Genomic DNA, 20,202 nt, shown 5'->3' with positions numbered 1-20,202 from the left:
TGTCTCCTCCATGGGGTGCAATATCACTCAGAGATGTCTTAAGGCCGTACTTGAGCTATGCTGTGACGCCAAACATCGGTAGAATCTCCTTTTTATTTTAAAAACCTTTTTTTGTTGTTGTTGTTTTATCATTTGGTCAAGCAGGTTCCCAGACCGACCCATAAAAAGAAAGCCCGCATGGCGCGGACGCGCTCCGATTTCTTGACTAGAGGTACTTTTGCTGATGGGGAGGGGGATACGGAGGAAGATGATTACAATGGCAATTTTGAGTTCCTTCTGTCCTCTGACCAACTTCCTCATCCTGAGGCAGTGCCTGCAGCCCGGCTGGGGCAGGCCTGTTACAGTGACTCCGAAATGGTAATTTTTCCAGCATGGTGGGAGAAATGAAAAAAGGGAGCAAGCGGAGCTGTGGGAACCTTTCTTTGCTAACCTTAGCTGCACTGATCCCTCCACTGCTGCTTCTCCCACTTCCAAGGATGCTGTAGATGGGTAAACTCAGTGAACACAGTAGAAATGGATGCGAAATGGGGAAATCATTTGTATTTCTTGGCCACGGGGATGTTTTCTGGCTTGATTCAATATCAGCTATGGTTTCCATAGCTTTACTGTAGCATTGCAACTTGTATTGCACAGCTGCCTATTTTTTTGGTTTTTAACCTCAATAGCAAAGTCCCCTTATGATCTTCTTGCTCTAAAAATGATCTACACAAATCCATAGAAAAGGTCAAAGCAAACATTGTCCAAAAAGCAACAGACAACAAAGAAAATTATGTAAATCTTGCACCTCCTATTACTTTTGCTGTTGTATTCTTAGCCACAGTATCCGATGATTATTCAGTCCTCAATTATTGGAGCAATGCTGGCAGATGGCGTCTTAGAGAAAGCAAAAACATGTAAATTGGGCAATAAAAATATAGTGAGAGTGAAATAGTGGGTTTTAAAGAAAAAAAAAACCAAATAGTGGCTTTTTTAAGCACAGTAACTGGTGTCCCTTGGCAGGTCCACAGGCTACAGCTCTGTGCTATGTGAGCCTGTGCTGCAGAGCACTTGCATCTCAGGCTTAATCTCCCGCCTGGATAAGCTGCTTTCAGAAAATCACAAAGCAAGAGGTTTCAGGGGTGGAAAAGGCCAATGGCTTCCAACCCACTCATATTTTTTTCCTGAGGTAGCGGAGATGTTCCCACAGAAGTGTGGATAAACACCAGGAATCATCTCCTGCCATAAAAGCTCAGGTGGAGTGTTGCATAGAGCTGCCTTGCTTGTCTGCTCCAGCTACAATGCTGGATGTGGAGCTGAGTATAAAACTGAACAAAAGCATGAAAACCAAAGTCAGCTATTTATTTTGTGCTATGACATTTCTGTGGGTCCAGTAAACCTCTCGTGCGATCCTAGAATCTGCTTTTCCAAGAAAGGCAGATAGCCAAGGAGGGCTTTTCCTGACTTTTCTATCAGCAGCTTTTATTATAAAGGATATATTTTTCCCAGGATAATTTCCTCATGGGAAGGGGGCAGAGATTTACAAATTCTGTGAATTTTTAAGGTTGCTCTTGATAAATTTCTACTGGTTTTGAGCCAGGAATACTCAAAACCTGATTGAAAGACACGGCTCTATGAACTGAGCTCACTTGGCTGCGTCTTAGTGCATCTCCCTGCTTGTAAATCAGGAAAGGGAGAATTTTATGTAGTAAAATGTAGTATTTTACATAGCCTGGTGCAAGCCCTGGGCAAGGGGCCGCACCATACCCAGAGTTCCGTGCTGTGTTCCTGGAGGCTACTCTCTTACAAAGCATTAGGGGTTTTTTAGCCGTAGATATCTTTCCTGCTGGGATGCGAAAGGTGATTGGCGAACTCCATCCTTGGGAAGGGACCTGGCTCATCCCACTCTTTAGAAATGCTCCTTGGGACTCTGCTCACCTGGTTTAACAGCTCTCACCGCATGCAAGTAGTAGTAGGTGCCAACTCTCTCTCATCTCTCCTATATCCCTCTTCTCCTCTGCTCTCCATCACTAGCTCTAACTGGTGGTCAGCTCTTTCATCCCTTGTGCGGTTGAGTTCTGCTTTCTAGCAAATACTACCCATGAAGTCATGTGCTCAGCAATACCCTACATATGTATGTCCTGACAACGTGTACAGTGTTTCCATCTGTATTCTGTATTGCAGGTTTGGGACCAGCCCTTTGGTTTGTGGCTTCTCTGGGTCATGATTGCCACAAGTAGCAAAATTTAGGGCTGCTTATTCATATTTATTAGCAGAGCCCAGTTGGGTGTTGCAAATGAAGCAGCCTATGATAGAGCAATCCTGGTGCATGTTGGTTTGGGTACAAGCTCAAGTAGGTGGATGCCTATGTAGGCATATTTGTTGTGTCTTGTGATGTTCACGTGAAGTCGAGTCAGGCAGATGCCATGTGTGCACTGGTTTCTGTGCTAGTGAATAGCTTATTCATACAGCTCCAGCCCCCAGCTATGACTCTCAAAAAAACCCTCTTTTAGTGTTCTGCTCAGCAGCCAAGGGCTGCTGGATAGACAAAAGAGAGATCATGTGCGACCTTGTGAAGTTGAGCATGTGATGGCTCACCAGCTGCACTGGCGTGAACCTGCCCATTATGCCTATTGGTTTATTGACCATCAAGTCAATGATTGTGTATCACCAGTGGTAAGTAGAGGTCCACCCATGCTCCTGGCCTAAGTCTGGGGTATCCCAGAGCAGCAAAGACCGAGAGCATCTTCAGCCAGAGCTGAAACCCAAGGTGCGCCAGTATATAAGGTGGCTGCTGAAGGTACAGTTGACTCCAAAGAGCCTTTAAGACTAAAAGGCTTCCTGACAAGACCAAGCCTTCAAAGGTTGCTTGAACTTTTTGGGTAGTGATTAGCTGAGGATTAACCTGCCTTGCAGTGAGACAAGTATGAGCGGGAGGAATAGCTCCTGGCTGTGGTCAACACATATGAATACCACTTCTGTTTTGCACCTAAGCCTGGAAAGCTTTCCTGCAGCAGATAAATAGAAAGCCTTGGTTAGAGAAACCACACCAGAAGTAACTTCTGACTACATTCTCCTTCAGCAGAGGCTCTTAGAGAGAGACTCTTGAATAACGAAGCAGCGATTTAGCTCCAACCTCCATGCTAAAGCTACAAATTGACAAACATCAGTCCAAGTATCTGTCACCAGCTGATCCCAAGCATGCCTGAAGAGCCAGCAATGAAAGAAGATCTCTTGTCCTAAGCCATTCAGAGGGAGCATTGCACTTTAGGAGGCTCTTCAATGCAGCATGTAGCACTGCTGCCTGCTGGGACAAGTCATCTCGCTTGTCCACAGTTATGTCTTCCTAGTGCCAGTGGGCAAAATACAGGTTGCTCTTTCAGAGGAAAAATATTTGGTCCCCTCTTCATCCAGGGGACAACTCCAGACCCCCTGGCTATTGCCGTTTGCCTGCACATGGTGCTTTATGGTGTTCCCTGGCTGGGGATTTTCTGGTGCAGAGGCTTGTTTTGGCATCTGAGAAGGTTTCCCATCCAGACGAGGACCTTGCCCATCACAGCTTCTTGGAGGAGTCCCTCAAACAGAACGATCTTGTGCCAAAAATGCCTTTTAGTCCTTACTTTCAAAAGCTGGAGAGGTTGCTGTGGTAGCAGAGGAAACGCTGAACAATAGTAGGTCAAGAACTGGGGCACAGGAGAGAGAGATCGTGGTAGTACTGGTAGAAAATCCTTCCAGTTTTGTCTAAAAAGTGTGTTGCAGGTGTTTTTGACTCAAAGTCTTCTGCATGAGCTAGGGGTTTCACTTGCTTTGCTCTACTCCAAAATCTGTGTGCCAGGTCTGCTTGTGGAGTAGGTATGATAAATATTTAAAAAAGAAAGTGTCTGTGGTGTCCTATAAACCAACCTCTGCATTGCCCCAGCGATCCCCTTAGCCTGGCTGCCACGGTCAGCACATACCAATGTGCTTTAAATGGCTTTGAAATAGAAAAAAAGGGAGTAAATTCCCCCACAGAATACACTTTTTTTAAAAAAAACAAAGCACTGAAAGTGATTAAAAAGTTGAAATTACTCAAGAACAAAACTATATCATGGGGGCAGATATTTTAATAGGTCATTTTTAAAAGCAAGTAGTAAGTTTGGGCTGGATGGAAATCACTTTTATGGGTTTTGAGGGGTTTTTTTCCCAGTACCCATCCACAATTTATGTGTGATCGTCACCTAAATGTAACAGCGACAGGAGCAAGAAACCCTTTGATGGTTTAGGCAGTTTCTTTCTTTCCCAGTGGCAATTTTGCCTTATGTGCTGCCATCTCGTGGCTGATAGGAAGGTTAGTCCAGGGGTGAAAAATAAGACACTCAAAGAGAGTAAATATGGTAAATGTGACTCCCCTGCAGCCCATATTTTATATAATTTTATTTGAAATGTTTTTAATAGAAGAAAAGGAAATGCTTAAAAACACAGTGTGTTCAGTTGAGACATTTAGGTGGTGGGAAAGCTACAGGAGATATTTGACCATCATCTTCCGAATCCTTACATACAACCTGATTCCCTGCTTTCCTCATGCCGAAACTGTCTCCTCCAGGAGTCAAACTCCAAAATAACAGCTGCAACTGGAAAAAAAGAACAAAAATGGCCTTTTTTTTTTTTTTTTTTTAAATATGGCAAGACTATTTCTGGGCTATTTAATGGAATCCTGTTAGGTTGAATTATTGCAAATTCATTTCATCCTTAAAAGTGATCCCAGGACATTTTAAATGGCGGTGAAAGTGGAAATCCTTTGTATTAAAGTTGCAAAATCTCTTATTTCTAAAGGTTTAATTTTAACCTGTCCTTGGCACAAAGACTTTGGACTTCTTTTCTGCAAAGTCCTCAACAAGAGCTGGAGGAGGAGGCTCTGATGGGACATATCTATGTGGTCAAGGGTTTCTTTGGTGCTAGGAACACTAGAAATTACTTTGTCATGGTTAACGATCGTGGCTAACGTGGCTGTTCTGGGATGGAGAGCTGGGCTGCCCAGACCAAGGTGGTGGAGCAGTTGTGCAAGCTGGGTGATGAGGACCCGTGGCTTGGTGCACACTGATTTTCATCATTGGTTGCTCAAGGAGAAAGAAGGTTGGACGTCGATGTAGAGTCAGAGCAAGGGAAATGCCTTTCTCTTTTAGGAGTTGTTAAAATATTTCTTTAGTTGTAACTAGCTCAACAGGACTGTAGGTTTTCACCTGTAGGCACATAGAAATAAAGGCATAACAGATGAAATATCTAATTTTTGCTAGGAAGAAAATAATCAGCTGGCATCCCAAGAGCTGTCTCATTTTTAAATGCTTTGTGCTTGGAATCGTTACAGACGATGCAGCGATTCACCACTGGGGAAGGCCAAACGAAACTACACAAAACCATGTCTCAGGGGGAGATCGGGAAGCTGGCAGCTGTGCAGAAGAGCCTGGCTCTGGACAGGAGGTAGGAAATGCAGCTAGAGATGGGAGACGAGTCCCTCCCGTGTCCTTCTTGGTTTCCATCACCTTGCTGAACCACCCTGGCTCCTTTGGAGCTCCACCAGCCAAAACCAGCATGCGAGTTACTCGTCCTATCTTTCCTATGTGACTGTGGACACACCCAATTAGAAGAGGAGTCCTGCTTACATCACGATAAAGTTTTGATGCCATGTGCCAGATGTTCCATCCCAAACCACCCAATTGCATGTGTGAAACTTGAGTTTTTTGCCTTTCCTGAGGATGCGTAGCCTGGTTTCCCTGATAGAAGTTGTGTGGATTTAACTCCTCCTCAAACACCATGAAGGTCTGGGAGATTTGGGGTAGTTTTGGATAGAAGGACATTTTCCTAGTTAAGGCAGTTCCTCTTCCCACTAATTATTTCCAGGCCTCCGCGAGCTAAGATGAGGTTCTGGGTGAAGGGAAAGCAGGGGGAGAAGAAGACCCCACGGGAGAAGCTTGCTACCCAGTCTGAGCTACTGGAGCTGTACACAGAGCAAGAAGCCCCCGGCAGGGAGATGATTTCTGGCTTGCAGCTTGGCGAAGGTAAGTGGTGGGGTAGCATGCTGCTGGTATTGTAAGGAGCAGAGAAATTGCATTGACTGTCATGGCAGAGGGAAAAGCTAGTTTAAATGTGGCTTTACGCTACAACCAAGCGTAGCCCAATATATAGGGGCTTGGGTAGAGATATAGAACCGAGGAAGGTTGGTTTATCTGTAGGGTTAGGGTATCTGTAAATGGGAGTATCATATACGATGGTGTGGTCTAGCTGAGGCTGCTATGGGAAAACGGGTTGGGAAGCTGCACAAATTGAATGTCCGTGCTGGTTCATGTCCCTTGAATTCATGGATGGCGTCAACTCAAAACAATGGCAGGTAGGTTAGAGGATGGGATCCAAAATGGGTCTTGAGGAATTCCATGTTGCTAATCCTTCTGGCAGCTGTCTGGACATGGACAGATGTTTCCCCTCTTGACAGAGGAAATAACCAAAGGGGAAATGACATTTAGTTTTCCTATGAGTACCACACTGCTTTTCTCCTCCACAGGTTTACTCTGATGCCCATCTCCCTATTTTAGTGGCAGAACTTTGTGTTACCCTGCTGTGCTGCAGATCTGGGAGATTACGCCTGGTATTTTTTACTTGTTAAGACTTCATCAAGAGCCATAGATTTTTATTACTACCCAAGAAATAACCCTGCTTCTCTTCCAGGCCATAGGTGGAACTTGGGAAATAGCATTTGTTAACTAACTTGCTCTTCGATCTCTTTATCCCTTTTTAATTATTGCTTGTAGACTTGGGTCCTCACCACCTGACCCCTCCACGGAGTCCTGAGCTGTCTGGTATCTACCGTCGGGAGTTTAAGGAGAACAAGGAGCCCTCTCCCAAAGTGAAACGCAAGCGCAGCGTCAAGATCAGCAATGTGGCTCTGGAGCCTGTGCAGTGGCAGAATGACTTGCTGCAAATCATAACCAGTGCTAGCGACTTGAAGAGCATGGATGAGTTTCTCCTGAAAAAGGTAACTCCTGTCCTCGCTGCTCCAGATAAATCATCAGAGAGGTCAAAGAGCAGGCAGAGGCCACAAAGCCAAAATTATCCTGGGGGCAGCAGTAGCAATACTAATAATTCGTCTAAGGGTGCACAGCATGCACCAGGGCAGGCTTGGGAGAAAAGATGGGCACACTGTGCATGCACCATGCAGTCATTCTACATGGGCACAGCAGCGTCGGTGCTTCTATTGCTTTGAGTTGCCCCTGGTGGCATCAGAAATAGGTGACCTAGGAAGGCAGGAGTTGAACGCTGCAGGGAAGTGCTTGTGTTTCTAGTTTGCATGCAGGAGAAACCACTTTGTAATCATTATTAACATCATGTGCTAGTGGTGGAGCAGCTGCTCATTAGTGCTGCTTCATCTCATGTGGTGCTCTGCCGCAGCAAAAGTGGCGTGGGTGCATAAACCCCTTGGTTTCCCAGATGAATGAACTGGATAACGAGGACAGCAAGAAGGACACGCTGGTGGATGTCGTGTTCAAGAAAGCACTGAAGGAATTCCGACAAAACATCTTCAGCTTTTACTCCTCAGCTTTGGCAGTAAGTGACCGGATGACGGGTGAGAACTTCCACCTCCAGGAGAAACAAGATGCTCTGGGTCCTCCTGGTGGTGGAGACGTTGCTGAGCCTTCCATTCCTGGTCTGCTCATCCCAAAGGATGGATGCTCTTCCTTTGTATTCAGTCCCATGAGCTGTAAATTTGGACTAAACTCTTCCTCCTTGAGTGGAGATTTCTGGTCTCCTCGTTACAGCTTGCTCCCAGTCAAATGGGAGATGACAGTAAGTCAATAAACTCCTATTTGCCACCCAAAGTGCCTGGAGTTAAATTTGTGAGTGGTGGACATGTGAGCAATGTGGAGTTCTGCTCTTCTGCTACTTCTAAATCTGAGCAATGATCACTACAGCTTAGTGATCACAGTGATCAAAAAAAGCTATTTTATTGCCCAGATTGTACAGAAGGTTCCCTCTAAGACTTGAGCTGGCTTTTAATGTCCTCCTGCTCTGTGCACTGAGAAGCCACCCTGCTTCATGTGCTTCATGTGCTTCATGAAACAACTCTCTATTAGATGATCCTTTTTTCCTTCTTCTAATCATACTTGGACTTTCCCCAAGTGTTTGGAAGCTGGTCAGGCTGAAATAATTGTCTGGAGCAGAATAGGCAATCTGGGGTGTATAAAAATTCCTTTTCTTTTTGTTTCTGTTTCCTTAAAAGATGGATGATGGGAAAAGCATCCGCTATAAGGACCTGTATGCCTTGTTCGAGCAGATTCTAGAGAAGACCATGAGGCTTGAGCAGAGGGACTGGAGTGAGTCTCCAGTTAAAGTCTGGGTCAATACCTTCAAAGTCTTCCTGGATGAATATATGATAGAGTACAAACCCCTGGACTACACTGCAGTGAAGGTAGTCGGCACTTTTCTTAAGCCCCTTGAAGATTTGGGAACTGTCTTTCTGCGGGGTTGTGCTCTCTGTAGACACATGGGAATCTCTATTGTCTTCTCTGCTTTAAGCTGAGATGGACAGCATAAGCTGGCACATAAGGCATGATTCATTGGTTGTGTTTCACTGGGCTCAGCAAACCCCAGTTCACAACTGGGCTGAGCTGCGTCTTGGCCAATGCCAACATGTAGATGTTGTCTCCATGGCAAAGCTGCAACCATCTATGGATGGTTGGAAAGGCAGCTCCTGGTGCTTCCTTTTTAGTTTTGGGTTTGTTTTTTTTTTTTCAGTCTTTGAGGGAAAGTGAAGGAGACAGATGCTTTCTTCGTCTCTTGGCATCTTGCCAGGTGACCACATGTTTGACCATGGGTTGGGTTGCAGGAAAAGAGGACATGGGCAGTGGCTGTCCTTGGGGTCTAGCTACAGTTTTTAAAGCAGTCAGAGCTTGCAGTGTGCCATTCACAAACCTGGGCTCCTCACTTTGTGCTCCTTATTGTCTGCAAGGACAACCACGGGGTCTCATGCTGGGCTTGGGAGATGCTGTTTATTGTACAAATAATCCATCTTCTGGCTCTTCTGCTCCAAGGCCTCTCCAGGCAGGTTTTCTTCTGAGCAGGCTGAGCCGGCTCAGAAGAAAACCTGCCTGGAGTGCTGTGCCGGCTGCAGTGCTGTGCCACGTCCTCCTTGGGTGGCTTGCATGAGATGGGAGAGCTTTAGATCACTAATGCTGGACTTGGAGGCAGAGCAGCTAATCCCAACTCTGAGATGAAGATGGGGACAGTTGTCCAGGAGATTTCTGAAAACGGGGTGATTCATAGGAGGGTTTTCTAAAGTGACTCCCCTGGGGCTGCAGGTGCACTGGCAGGAGCTGGAAAGTGGTGGGCAAAGCTAGATATAAGCCCTCTGTACGCTTTATCTGGGGAAATTGCCCATAAATACACTTAAATCTCTTTCTATTACCAGGTTCCAAAAACAGAACGAAAAAAGAGAAGAAAAAAGGAAGCAGATGTGGTGAGTTGAGCACTCTGTGCCTGCACATTAAAAAATTAATGTTCATGCTCATGAACATTAATGACCTGCTAATTTTTAACAAAAAATTTTTAACAAAATAATGACCTGCTAATTTTTAACAAAAAATTAATGACCAGCTCATGATGTGTCTTATGCTGAGATCTGAACATCGCACCATAATGAACGTGCAGCTGTTAAAGGACATGCTAGAAAGATGGACGAGGTGGATTTGGTTTTCTTGATCAAGGATCGCTGTAGGTTGTCCTCTGAAAACACATCCCACATCAGTCAAGACAGTACATGTAATGTCAGGAGTTATTATAGAAGAACTGAGAGAAACAGAAAGTGTTGTTCTAGGTTTCTGCATAAACTTATAGTGTGTGTTTTACATCTCTAATATCGGGGATATAGGAGATTACATCTCCTTTTTTCCTAAAGGATATGATAGTACTAGGAAGGATGCAGATGCAGAGCAAAAAGGGGCCATGGATGCATAGACCACCTTCTTAATGTGGAGAGGTTGACCAGCCAACTTCAGTCAAATGCAGTTTCTAACCTGCTTGCATGACAGTTTGGTTCCCATACCAGGTGGATGTCTGTTTGGGCTGCCTACAGGGTTATTGGGCTGGAAAGGAAACAAAAATAGCAAATAACAGCTAAAAGTTGGACAGCTGACTGTGTTCATTTCCCCATTTTGCAGCAAACTTCTCCTTTTTCTCACTGTCCAATCTTTTTTGTTGCAGGTGGAAGAGCACAACGGTCACATTTTTAAGGCAACCCAGTACAGTATCCCCACCTACTGTGAATATTGTTCCTCTTTGATCTGGATAATGGACAGGGCTTCTGTTTGTAAATGTAAGCACGCTCTCTTTGCCCTTGTTTCTTGTACTTGTATCACAGTGATAAGTTTTAGGGCTCTGAAAGATGTTTGCTGCTGTTTCCTGCACCCCCACTCTCAAATAATTTGGTTTTTTTCACATTAGAAGAGCTTCTGGGACAGATCCTAAGGGTTTCTGAAGTCAACTATTAAGTCCATCCAGCAGTCCTTCCAGTCCTCATGGTACTCTTAGTTTTGTGCATGGGAGCTTTGCATTACACATCTTATCCCATAAGGTCCTATGGTCATCCCATAAGGTCAAACCATATTTAAGTGTCACAGTAAGAAGGAAGGTAGAGAGAGTCAGGTATGGCAAACGTGCCCTACAGCTTCAACCCATAGGATGCCTGTGGGTCTTGTGACCATGACAAATTCATTTGGCTTAGCCCATTTGACCTCCAGGCACGTAAATTTTTTGAGAGATCAGGAAAATGGAGGAAGACTGATGGGAGAGGTTGATCCATGGCTTTGGTTTTTCCAAGGTTTCTTTGAGTAGGTTGAAAGTATCAACCCTGGGGTATTTCAGGCTGATGTCCGGTGCAGGAAAAATACAAATTAGGTGCTATTTCCAACCTCTTTGAGGGTATCCATGTCTGATAGCTCAGAGTGACTCATGGATTATTTTCCAAGTGATCTATCAGGGTTTTTTTTAATGTTTCAGGGACTTAAATATGGGACCTTTAAAATTAAAGGCTTCTTTTTTTTTTTTTGTTTGAGTGGATCTAATATAGACTTGGCCCCTGGGAACTGCAAATTCAACGTGCTTTTGACCTGCTAGTCCTGAGAGGAGCTACTTAATTCATATTAATTCATATTTCTCCAGCGATCTGACTTTTTGGATTATTAAATACTATTTTTCTTCGTTACAGTATGTAAATATGCTTGTCACAAGAAGTGCTGTCTTAAAACCATGACCAAGTGCTCCAAAAAGGTAAATGTCTCTCATTCCTTTTCTTTCATTAAATACCTTTCAGACGGTGATCCCAGGCTTGTATAAAAAGTATTCGCAGGCACAGAACTTGAGATAATGCTGGCAATAACCCTCCTTCAAGCAGAAGCTTGGACCGGCAATCCCTAGAGGTCTCTCCAACCAGTGCTTCGGTGTTTGCATGTCTTTTTGGGAGTAACACAGTGATGCATCACTATATATCTGCCCAGTCATGCAGCAGATGTTGCAGTGATGTTCCCTACCTTGTAACCACGCTGAATAATAGAAAGCTGCCTCATTTTACAGCTTTTAAGGACTTGGAAATGTGGCATTATTCTTAAATTTGGGGTTGTTCTTGGAAATACGGGTTATTGTTAACGCTGCTGGTCCCTGCTCAGGCTCATGGCGCAGTCCCCAAACAGCAGCAGCACTACAGCTGAGTGAGGAAGGGTGGGTGGAAGATGCTAAGGCACTCACCGTACTCCTTAGAGGGGAATTAAATATTGTTTTCCGGGTTTAAGGGTGTGGCGGACAGTGAATGAATGCAGCATGTCGCCCTGGCTAACAATGAATCATCGAGATTTGGTCTTGGGTTTTTTTTAAAGTTTATTTTGTGCCCAAAAAAAGGATAATACAGCCAGGATAATAATGTGCACAAAGCTTTATCAGCTCCCTGGGAGGCTTCCTGGGGAAGGGGAACCTCCATAATATACAGCCTCCATAATCATACAGCCTCTGTAAAGCTGCATGATTACATTTTTCCCAAGAAATAATCTGAATATGTACATTGAATATACATATTTGAATATATTTGCTTTGATATAGTATTTTTGCTGCGCTCTTTCCCTTTCTGGCAGTATTTCTGCAAGAGCTGGAAACACCTCATAGGATTTTCTGCTCTGCAGATCTGGGAAGTTCAATGAGATCTCTGATTTTTTTTTTTTCAGAGCTCAGAGATGATTGGAGCCTTCTCATTTCTTGGGGTTTCTCTGCACAAGGAAGTTTTTGTGCTGTACCCCAGGAAGCAAGTTCACCGTGTCTCCATGGTAGCTTTCCACTTGGGCAGTTGGAGGTCCTTCTCTAGGAAGGCTCTGGCTTGTCTGTGCTTGGTGGGTTAACGTTTTTAGGGTTGTTTTCAGCGACGGGGAGCCACAAACCATCTGTTATGCTTTGAGAAAGAGGTCTTTAGTTTCTGGCAACGGTTGATTTTGTAACTGTTAACCTTCTCCCAGACTGGATCTGTTTCTCCAGATCTATGGTGAACTTGAGCAAACGCCAAGCTCATGTCTCTCAGCCATAGAATTGCTTTCACCCATGCTTGGTCCTCATCTCGGAGCTACTTGACTTGAGTAAAGTAGCACATGGGTTTTGTGGCATCGTATTTGCTGATGGTTTTAGCAGCCAAGCAGGCTGGTTGAACAGCAGGTGATGGATTTCAACTGGTAGCTGAGACCGGATGTTCCTGGGGTGTTTTTTTTCCCTAGGGCATGAAACAGCACGGGCATTTTCCCTACATCGTCTCATAAGGTTGACAAGATTGATGAAAGGATGACATTGAATGGGAAAAACAAAGATGCAGGAGTGATTATAAGGAGAGTTGTGACCTATGTCATGGTTACCACCATCTTGCTGATGACTGGATTGCAGCGTGTGCCTTCACACATTCCTTTTGCTGGGGCCAGGCATTTGTGTCAAAATTTTATTAGGTCTTTTGACTTTTCCCACCCGGAATCTCCTATTCAGGAGGACTTTGTTCAGGAGATTTGAATTGGCCAAATATCAAATCTCCAGTGAGCGTTTGCAGCTGGCAAAAGGATCTTTCCCAACAGATGGAGATGGGTTTTCTCATGCTCTTATTTTGGCATCATGTTTGTTCACAGACATTTTGTAATTTCCAGTGCTGCAAGTTGATCTAAGTACCCAAGACTCAGATTTACCTGTTCTGCTTTGTGCATCCTCTTTGGGGAGTGAAATCATCCCTGGAGATGGTGCCAGAGGGGCAGGAGGTGGAGGAGGACCATGCCCAGCTGCTTTGGCTCTGCTGGGCTGAGAATATAACCACGGTGGGGTGGTTACAGAAAGAAAATTCAGACTTTTATGACTTCAGGTGCATGCCCAGAGACCGATCTAGCATTGCAAGATGTACATTGCTGGCTGTCCTCTCCTCCTTTGCACGTGGCTTCATTAGACTTGCAGGTTGCCTGGATCAGCTGAAGAAGTTTGAATAGCAGTCGGATCTGAGCGCTGCGCCAGTATTGCTTCCTAGAAAAGGATTTTAAAACCCTTTTTTGCCTTTTCCTCTTCAGTATGACCCCGAGCTTTCATCTCGGCAGTTTGGTGTGGAGCTCTCCCGGTTGACCAGCGAGGAGCGAGCAGTGCCGGTGCTGGTGGAGAAGCTCATCAACTACATTGAAATGCACGGGCTCTACACAGAGGGCATTTACAGAAAATCAGGGTCCACCAACAAGATCAAGGAGCTGCGGCAAGGACTGGATACAGGTAAAAGGATGGGGGAAAAAAAACACACAGGGAGAAAAATCTCTGCAACAGCAAGGCTGGATGTAAGGAAGGTGGGGTGCTTCATTGGGGTGAAACAAGGGAGTGGTTCCTGCCTTTCCCGATCACAGGCTGTGAAAATGCAAGTGATGCTTTCACGTCTCTGACCAGAATCTGTTCTCAAGTCACTGACTCATGCTTTTTTGGGTGTGATGCATGAAAAAAGTCATTCTAGTTGAGGGGAAATGCTGCCTGGTCCCACCTAAGGTTACTTGCCCTGGAAAATGCAGATTTTAAGATGTGGAGCTGAAGTCAGATGATGGATTTCTTGACATTGAACGCAGTATGGTTTTGGGATGGCACATGAACATTTTCTATCCTAGAGAAGCTTATGCATGCACTGGCTTCACTTATGGCTTCATATTGATCGTTGCCTCTTGTTTTTATTCTTTCTGCTCAATCCACTGCCGAATGCAGACATTGATAATGTGAATTTAGACGACTACAACATCCACGTCATCGCCAGCGTGTTCAAGCAGTGGCTCAGAGATCTACCCAACCCCCTCATGACCTTTGAGCTCTACGAGGAGTTTTTGCGGGCAATGGGTAAGAAGCCTTGTTCGCTATCCTGTTCCCTTGGCAGAGCGAAACATTGGCCACTTTTAGTGCCAAACTCTTTACTTACTCCTTGGGCCAAAATCATCTGGTTTTGCGAAATCATTTTCACCCAGTTTCAAAGTCTGATTTTTTGGCCATAAGGGTTTTTTCATGCAAAGCCCCAGGCAGTTCAGTCTCACTTTTGGTGGCACACGTTTGCATCGTGGTTCAGCAGATTTCAGCCCAAAATGTTAGCCAGAAGATCTGTCTTTCAAGTAGTAAAAGTAAGCAAGCATTAAGAAGGTATCATTTTAAATACAAGGAAGAAGTAGAAGCTGCCCCTAAACGCTGGTGCTTTCTCCGCAGGCCTCCAGGAGAGGAAGGAGATGGTGCGGGGGGTGTATTCGGTCATCGACCAGCTCTCCCGCACCCATCTCAGCACCTTGGAGCGTCTCATCTTCCACCTGGTGAGGTAGGTTGGGCTGAGGCAGCTTCGGGCAACAGGCAAAGGGAAGAATGCTCAGGCATCCTTTCATACCAAAAGAGCCGAGACCGAAAGGGGAGTAATATCAGGCTTGCCCGAAGGAAGCTGAGGGATGACGTGCCACAGTTAGAGGGAGCGCATGCCAAGCGAGGGCACTTGGCCTGTGTCTCTGAGATGTGCGGGGTACGCTGGGGCACAGCCGAAGTCGAACAGAGTTGAGCTAGGGGATACTGAGGCAATAGGAGCCCAGAGGGAAACGCCAGTGAAACGCCTCAAAGCACACAAGGGGTGTTCTTCTATGAAGGAGACACAGACGACAGCCCAGCTGAAGTGCCTCTACACCAATGCACGCAGCATGGGCAACAAGCAGGAGGAGTTGGAAGCCATTGTACATCAGGAAAACTACGATATGGTTGCCATCACGGAAACGTGGTGGGATGACTCGCACAACTGGAGTGTGGCGATGGATGGCTATAAACTCTTCAGGAGGGATAGGCGAGGCAGGAGAGGTGGTGGGGTAGCCCTATACGTCAGGGAGAGTCTGGATAGTTTAGAGCTCGATGATGGTGATGATAGGGTGGAGTGTCTATGGGTAAGAATCAGGGGGAAGGCCAACAAGGCAGATATTGTGGTGGGAGTCTCTTACAGACCACCCAACCAGGATGAGGAGACTGACGAACTATTCTATAAGCAGCTGGCAGAAGCCTTACAATTGCTAGCCCTTGTTCTTGTGGGGGACTTCAACCTGCCGGATGTCTGCTGGAAATACAATACAGCAGAGAGGAAACAGTCTAGGAGGTTCCTGGAGCGTGTGGCAGATAACTTCCTGACACAGCTGGTGAGTGAGCCAACTAGGGAAGGTGTCCTGCTGGACCTCTTGTTCACGAACAGAGAAGGACTTGTGAGCCGTATGATGGTTGGAGGCTGTCTTGGGCAGAGTGATCACGAAATGACAGAGGTTTTGATACTTGGAGAAGCGGCGAGGGGGGTCAGCAAAACTGCCACCTTAGACTTCCAGAGGGCAGACTTTGGCCTGTTTAGGAGACTGGTCGAGAGAGTCCCCTGGGAGGCAGCACTAATGGGCAAAGGAGTCCAGGAAGGCTGGACATTCTTTAAGGAGGAAGTCCTAAAGGCACAAGAGCGGGCTGTCCCCAGGTGCCGAAAGACGAGCCGGCGGGGAAGAAGACCGGCCTGGCTGACTAGAGAGCTCTGGCTGGAACTCAGGAAAAAGAGGAGAGTCTACGACCTCTGGAAGAAGGGGCAGGCAACTCAGGAGGACTACAAAGGTGTAGCAAGGCTGTGCAGGGAGAAAATTAGAAGGGCCAAAGCTGAGCTAGAGCTCAGTCTGGCTGCTGCTGTAAAAGACAACAAAAAACACTTCTTCAAATACATTAGCAGCAAAAGGAGAGCTAAGGAGAATCTCCAGCCCCTAGTAGACGGGGGAGGGAACACAGTGATCAAGGATAAGGAAAAGGCTGAGGTACTTAATGCCTTCTTTGCCTCAGTCTTTAATAGTAGGGCCAATTGTTCTCTGGGTACCCAGCCCCCTGCGTCGGAAGATAGGGACGGGGACCAGAATGGAGCCCCCATAATCCAGGGGAAAATGGTTAGTGACCTGCTGCACCACTTAGACACTCACAAGTCTATGGGGCCTGATGAGATCCACCCAAGAGTACTGAAGGAACTGGCAGATGTGCTCACCAAACCCCTTTCCATCATTTACCAGCAGTCCTGGCTAACTGGGGAGGTCCCTGCTGACTGGAGATTAGCTAATGTGACGCCCATCTTCAAGAAGGGCTGAAAGGAGGACCCGGGGAACTACAGGCCTGTCAGCCTGACCTTGGTACCGGGGAAGCTGATGGAGCAGATCATCCTGAGTGTTATCACACGGCATGTAGAGGATAACCAAGGGATCAAGCCCAGCCAGCATGGGTTCAGGAAAGGCAGGTCCTGCTTGACCAACCTGATCTCCTTCTACTACAAGGTGACCCGCCTAGTCGATGAGAGAAAGGCTGTGGACGTTGTCTATCTAGACTTCAGTAAAGCCTTTGACACGGTTTCCCACAGCATTCTCCTGGAGAAACTGGCTGCTCATGGCTTGGACGGGTGTACTCTTCGCTGGGTAAAGAACTGGCTGGATGGCCGGGCCCAAAGAGCGGTGGTGAATGGAGTTTACTCCAGTTGGCGGCTGGTCACAAGCGGTGTTCCCCAGGGCTCTGTGTTGGGGCCAGTTCTGTTTAATATCTTTACCAATGATTTGGACGAAGGGATCGAGTGCACCCTCAGTAAGTTTGCAGATGACACCAAGTTGTGTGGGAGTGTTGATCTGCTTGAGGGTAGGAAGGATCTGCAGAGGGACCTGGACAGGCTGGATCAATGGGCCAAGGTCAATTGTATGAGGTTTAACAAGGCCAAGTGCAAGGTCCTGCACTTGGGTCACAATAACCCCATGCAACGCTACAGGCTTGGGGAAGAGTGGCTGGAAAGCTGCCCAGCAGAGAAGGACCTGGGGGTGTTGGTTGACAGCTGCCTGAATATGAGCCAGCAGTGTGCCCAGGTGGCCAAGAAAGCCAATGGCATCCTGGCTTGTATCAAAAATAGCATGGCCAGCAGGACTAGGGAAGTGATCGTGCCCCTGTACTCGGCACTGGTGAGGCCGCACCTCGAATACTGTGTTCAGTTTTGGGCCCCCCACTACAAGAGAGACATTGAGGTGCTGGAGCGTGTCCAGAGAAGGGCAACGAAGCTGGTGAAGGGTCTGGAGCAGAAGTCTTATGAGGAGCGGCTGAGGGACCTGGGGTTGTTTAGCCTGGAGAAAAGGAGGCTGAGGGGAGACCTTATTGCTCTCTACAACTACCTGAAAGGAGGTTGTAGAGAGGTGGGGGTCGGTCTCTTCTCCCAGGTAACAAGTGATAGGACAAGAGGAAATGGCCTCAAGTTGAGCCAGGGGAAGTTTAGACTGGATATTAGGAAATTTTTCTTCACTGAAAGGGTTGTCAAGCATTGGAACAGGCTGCCCAGGGAAGTGGTTGAGTCGCCATCCCTGGAGGTATTTAAAAGACGTTTGGATGAGGTGCTTAGGGACATGGTGTAGTGGTGGTCTTGGTAGTGTTAGGTTTACAGTTGGACTCGATGATCTTAAAGGTCTTTTCCAACTTATACGATTCTGTGATTCTGTGAAAGCAGGTGGGCAAAGGAAAGGGAAGAGCTTTCAGGTCCATTGTGTCTCCCAGGAGGTGGCCCCAGAGCTGTTTCTCCAAATGATGCTCGTATTGATAACCTCTGCAGCACTTTGGTTGCTCATGGTGCCTGCGGGTCCGTGGTGCCTCTTGCCGCTGCAGGTTGTGTGGGTAGAAAACGCTGGTTGTTTGCCTGCCTTGGGAACACCTGAGATGTCTTCAGGTGTGGCTTTCTCCACTGAGCAGAGCAAAGACGAGGGCAGAGCAGCGCCCTTGCTAGCAGAGCAAGATAGCACTGTAGAAGTGTCATCTCCTTTATTCATCCATGGCCACGTGGAAGGGGTGAAGTGGAACTGCCTTCACCTCTGACTTCTCTCTTAATCCCTATTTTTTTCAGGATTGCCCTCCAAGAAGAGACCAATCGAATGTCAGCTAATGCTTTGGCTATTGTTTTTGCTCCCTGTATCCTTCGCTGCCCTGATACGACGGACCCACTGCAGAGTGTTCAGGACATCAGTAAAACAACCACGTAAGAACGTGGTGCTGGGTGATCCAGCTCCATAAGCATTCCCACGTCACCGCTCACATCTTGATAACCCTTAGTATGGTCAAATGGCTCAAGAATAGGGAGCCTTATCATGGAAATTATAAACACATATTAAATGCATCTTCATGAAGATATTTCATATTCTCTCAGTCCCCAAGAGGTTGTTGAATGGGGATTTTTTAAGCAATGGAGCATCCACAAGAGCAGATCAACTTGCACTCCTGCCCAGCACATCTCAGCAGGAAAAGGTGGAGTGTGTGCTGATGTGGTTTTATAGTTAATCCTATTTATGGCAAGCAGATCTTTATTCTTACTTAATTTTGTCTTTTTTATTTGAGGACGTGAGCTTGTTTGGTCTGCAGCAATATTAATATTGCGTACTTAGATTTCTTTAAGGTATTTGACATAATTGCAAGGATTTTACAGAGAAAAAGTGAAGCACTTGCCCAAATTCAGTCCGGCTCATATTAAATAGATTTAAAAATAGATAATGGAAACAATTATAATAATGGAAACCATCAGTGAAGGGCTGGGCTTCTGAAAGAGGTGAGTTTACCTCCAATAAGTCTATTAAAATTAAGACCAGAATATGCTTCGACACCCAGCTGGTAGGAGCACTCGTCCTATGGGATTTCTTTCTAGCTTCTCCCTTACACTTTAGCTATAGCACATCCTCTAATTTTATTATGTGGAAAGGATTATTTTTTTCCCCAAAATCACTCCTGACAGCATTAAACAGTTGGCTCAGCTAAACAAGCTTGCTGCAGCATTACTGTGTGCAAGCGAGTCTAAATTTGTGGCTTGGAAGCAACCTGCTTTTCCCAGGTTTGTATTTCCTTGGCCCCTCTTCAAGGGGGGAGTTTCTCCTATGGGATCCTTGGGGGTCTTTAATTTCTCTAGTCTCGAGTTCCTTGATCCATCTGTAGCCCATTATCATTCTTTTTAAGGGAAATTTCCACTACCCTTGTGTTTCCAGCTGGAACTTTCTCCCTCCATGCCTTTTTGGCAGAGCAGATCTTCAAGCAAGACAGGGCCAGCTCAGATCAAATCATTTCCTTCTCCCATTTTGTCATCTTTTGGGATTTTTTTTTCCCCTTTAGTTGTGTAGAATTAATCGTCATCGAGCAGATGAACAAGTATAAGGCTCGTCTCAAGGACATCAACAGCCTGGAGTTCGCAGAGAACAAAGCCAAGAGCCGCCTCTCCTTGATCCGCAGATCGATGGTGAGATGCCAAAGCCGCCTCTGTTCTCTCCTGCCCTCTCCTTGCCTCCGAAGCAACCCTACCTGATCTTCTCCTGCTTATTCCAGCCTCCCAAACCCCTCGCAACCTCCCACACCATCTCCCCCAGGACAGGGACCCTGAGCCCTGTGGTGGCTCCTCGCCTTTGCAGGGAGTCATACCAAAGCATGAGGAGGTGGGAACGGTCTGTGGAAATGTGGTCACTCCAGCTCAGACACTCCTGATCAATGTTTCCACTTTCATTTGAGCTTGTTTGATCCTGGGTTGAGTCAAGCCTTTCATTGACCAGCTCGAGGTCGCCCCATGGGGAGACCTCCTGGACCATCCTTTTTTGTGCTTAATCGCATTATCTGAACCCAAAATGAGCTCCCCAAAGGCTCTCCCTGCTCCCG

General features: G+C 46.3%; 1 protein-coding gene across 8 annotated transcripts in view; it reads left to right on the top strand.

Annotated features, from left to right (window-relative positions):
* Window positions 1-20,202, top strand: part of MYO9A (myosin IXA) — a 191,042-nt gene that overhangs the window by 165,077 nt on the left and 5,763 nt on the right. For 3 of the 8 annotated variants that reach the window (XM_075505564.1, XM_075505561.1, XM_075505562.1), the window contains 14 exons: window positions 142-357; window positions 5,321-5,433; window positions 5,854-6,011; window positions 6,759-6,982; window positions 7,396-7,551; window positions 8,225-8,413; window positions 9,413-9,460; window positions 10,204-10,315; window positions 11,207-11,268; window positions 13,572-13,764; window positions 14,239-14,367; window positions 14,725-14,830; window positions 18,419-18,550; window positions 19,669-19,792. In XM_075505564.1, the coding sequence (XP_075361679.1) occupies window positions 142-357; window positions 5,321-5,433; window positions 5,854-6,011; window positions 6,759-6,982; window positions 7,396-7,551; window positions 8,225-8,413; window positions 9,413-9,460; window positions 10,204-10,315; window positions 11,207-11,268; window positions 13,572-13,764; window positions 14,239-14,367; window positions 14,725-14,830; window positions 18,419-18,550; window positions 19,669-19,792 (1,962 nt within the window). The remainder of the gene's footprint in view (window positions 1-141; window positions 358-5,320; window positions 5,434-5,853; window positions 6,012-6,758; window positions 6,983-7,395; window positions 7,552-8,224; window positions 8,414-9,412; window positions 9,461-10,203; window positions 10,316-11,206; window positions 11,269-13,571; window positions 13,765-14,238; window positions 14,368-14,724; window positions 14,831-18,418; window positions 18,551-19,668; window positions 19,793-20,202) is intronic. The other 5 variants (XM_075505565.1, XM_075505563.1, XM_075505568.1 and 2 more) reach the window with 3 other exon arrangements.

This window comes from Mycteria americana, chromosome 6, assembly GCF_035582795.1.
Source record: "Mycteria americana isolate JAX WOST 10 ecotype Jacksonville Zoo and Gardens chromosome 6, USCA_MyAme_1.0, whole genome shotgun sequence".
NCBI lineage: Eukaryota > Metazoa > Chordata > Aves > Ciconiiformes > Ciconiidae > Mycteria > Mycteria americana.
Note: the sequence above shows the minus strand (reverse complement) of the source record. Positions and strands in the feature narration are given on the sequence as shown.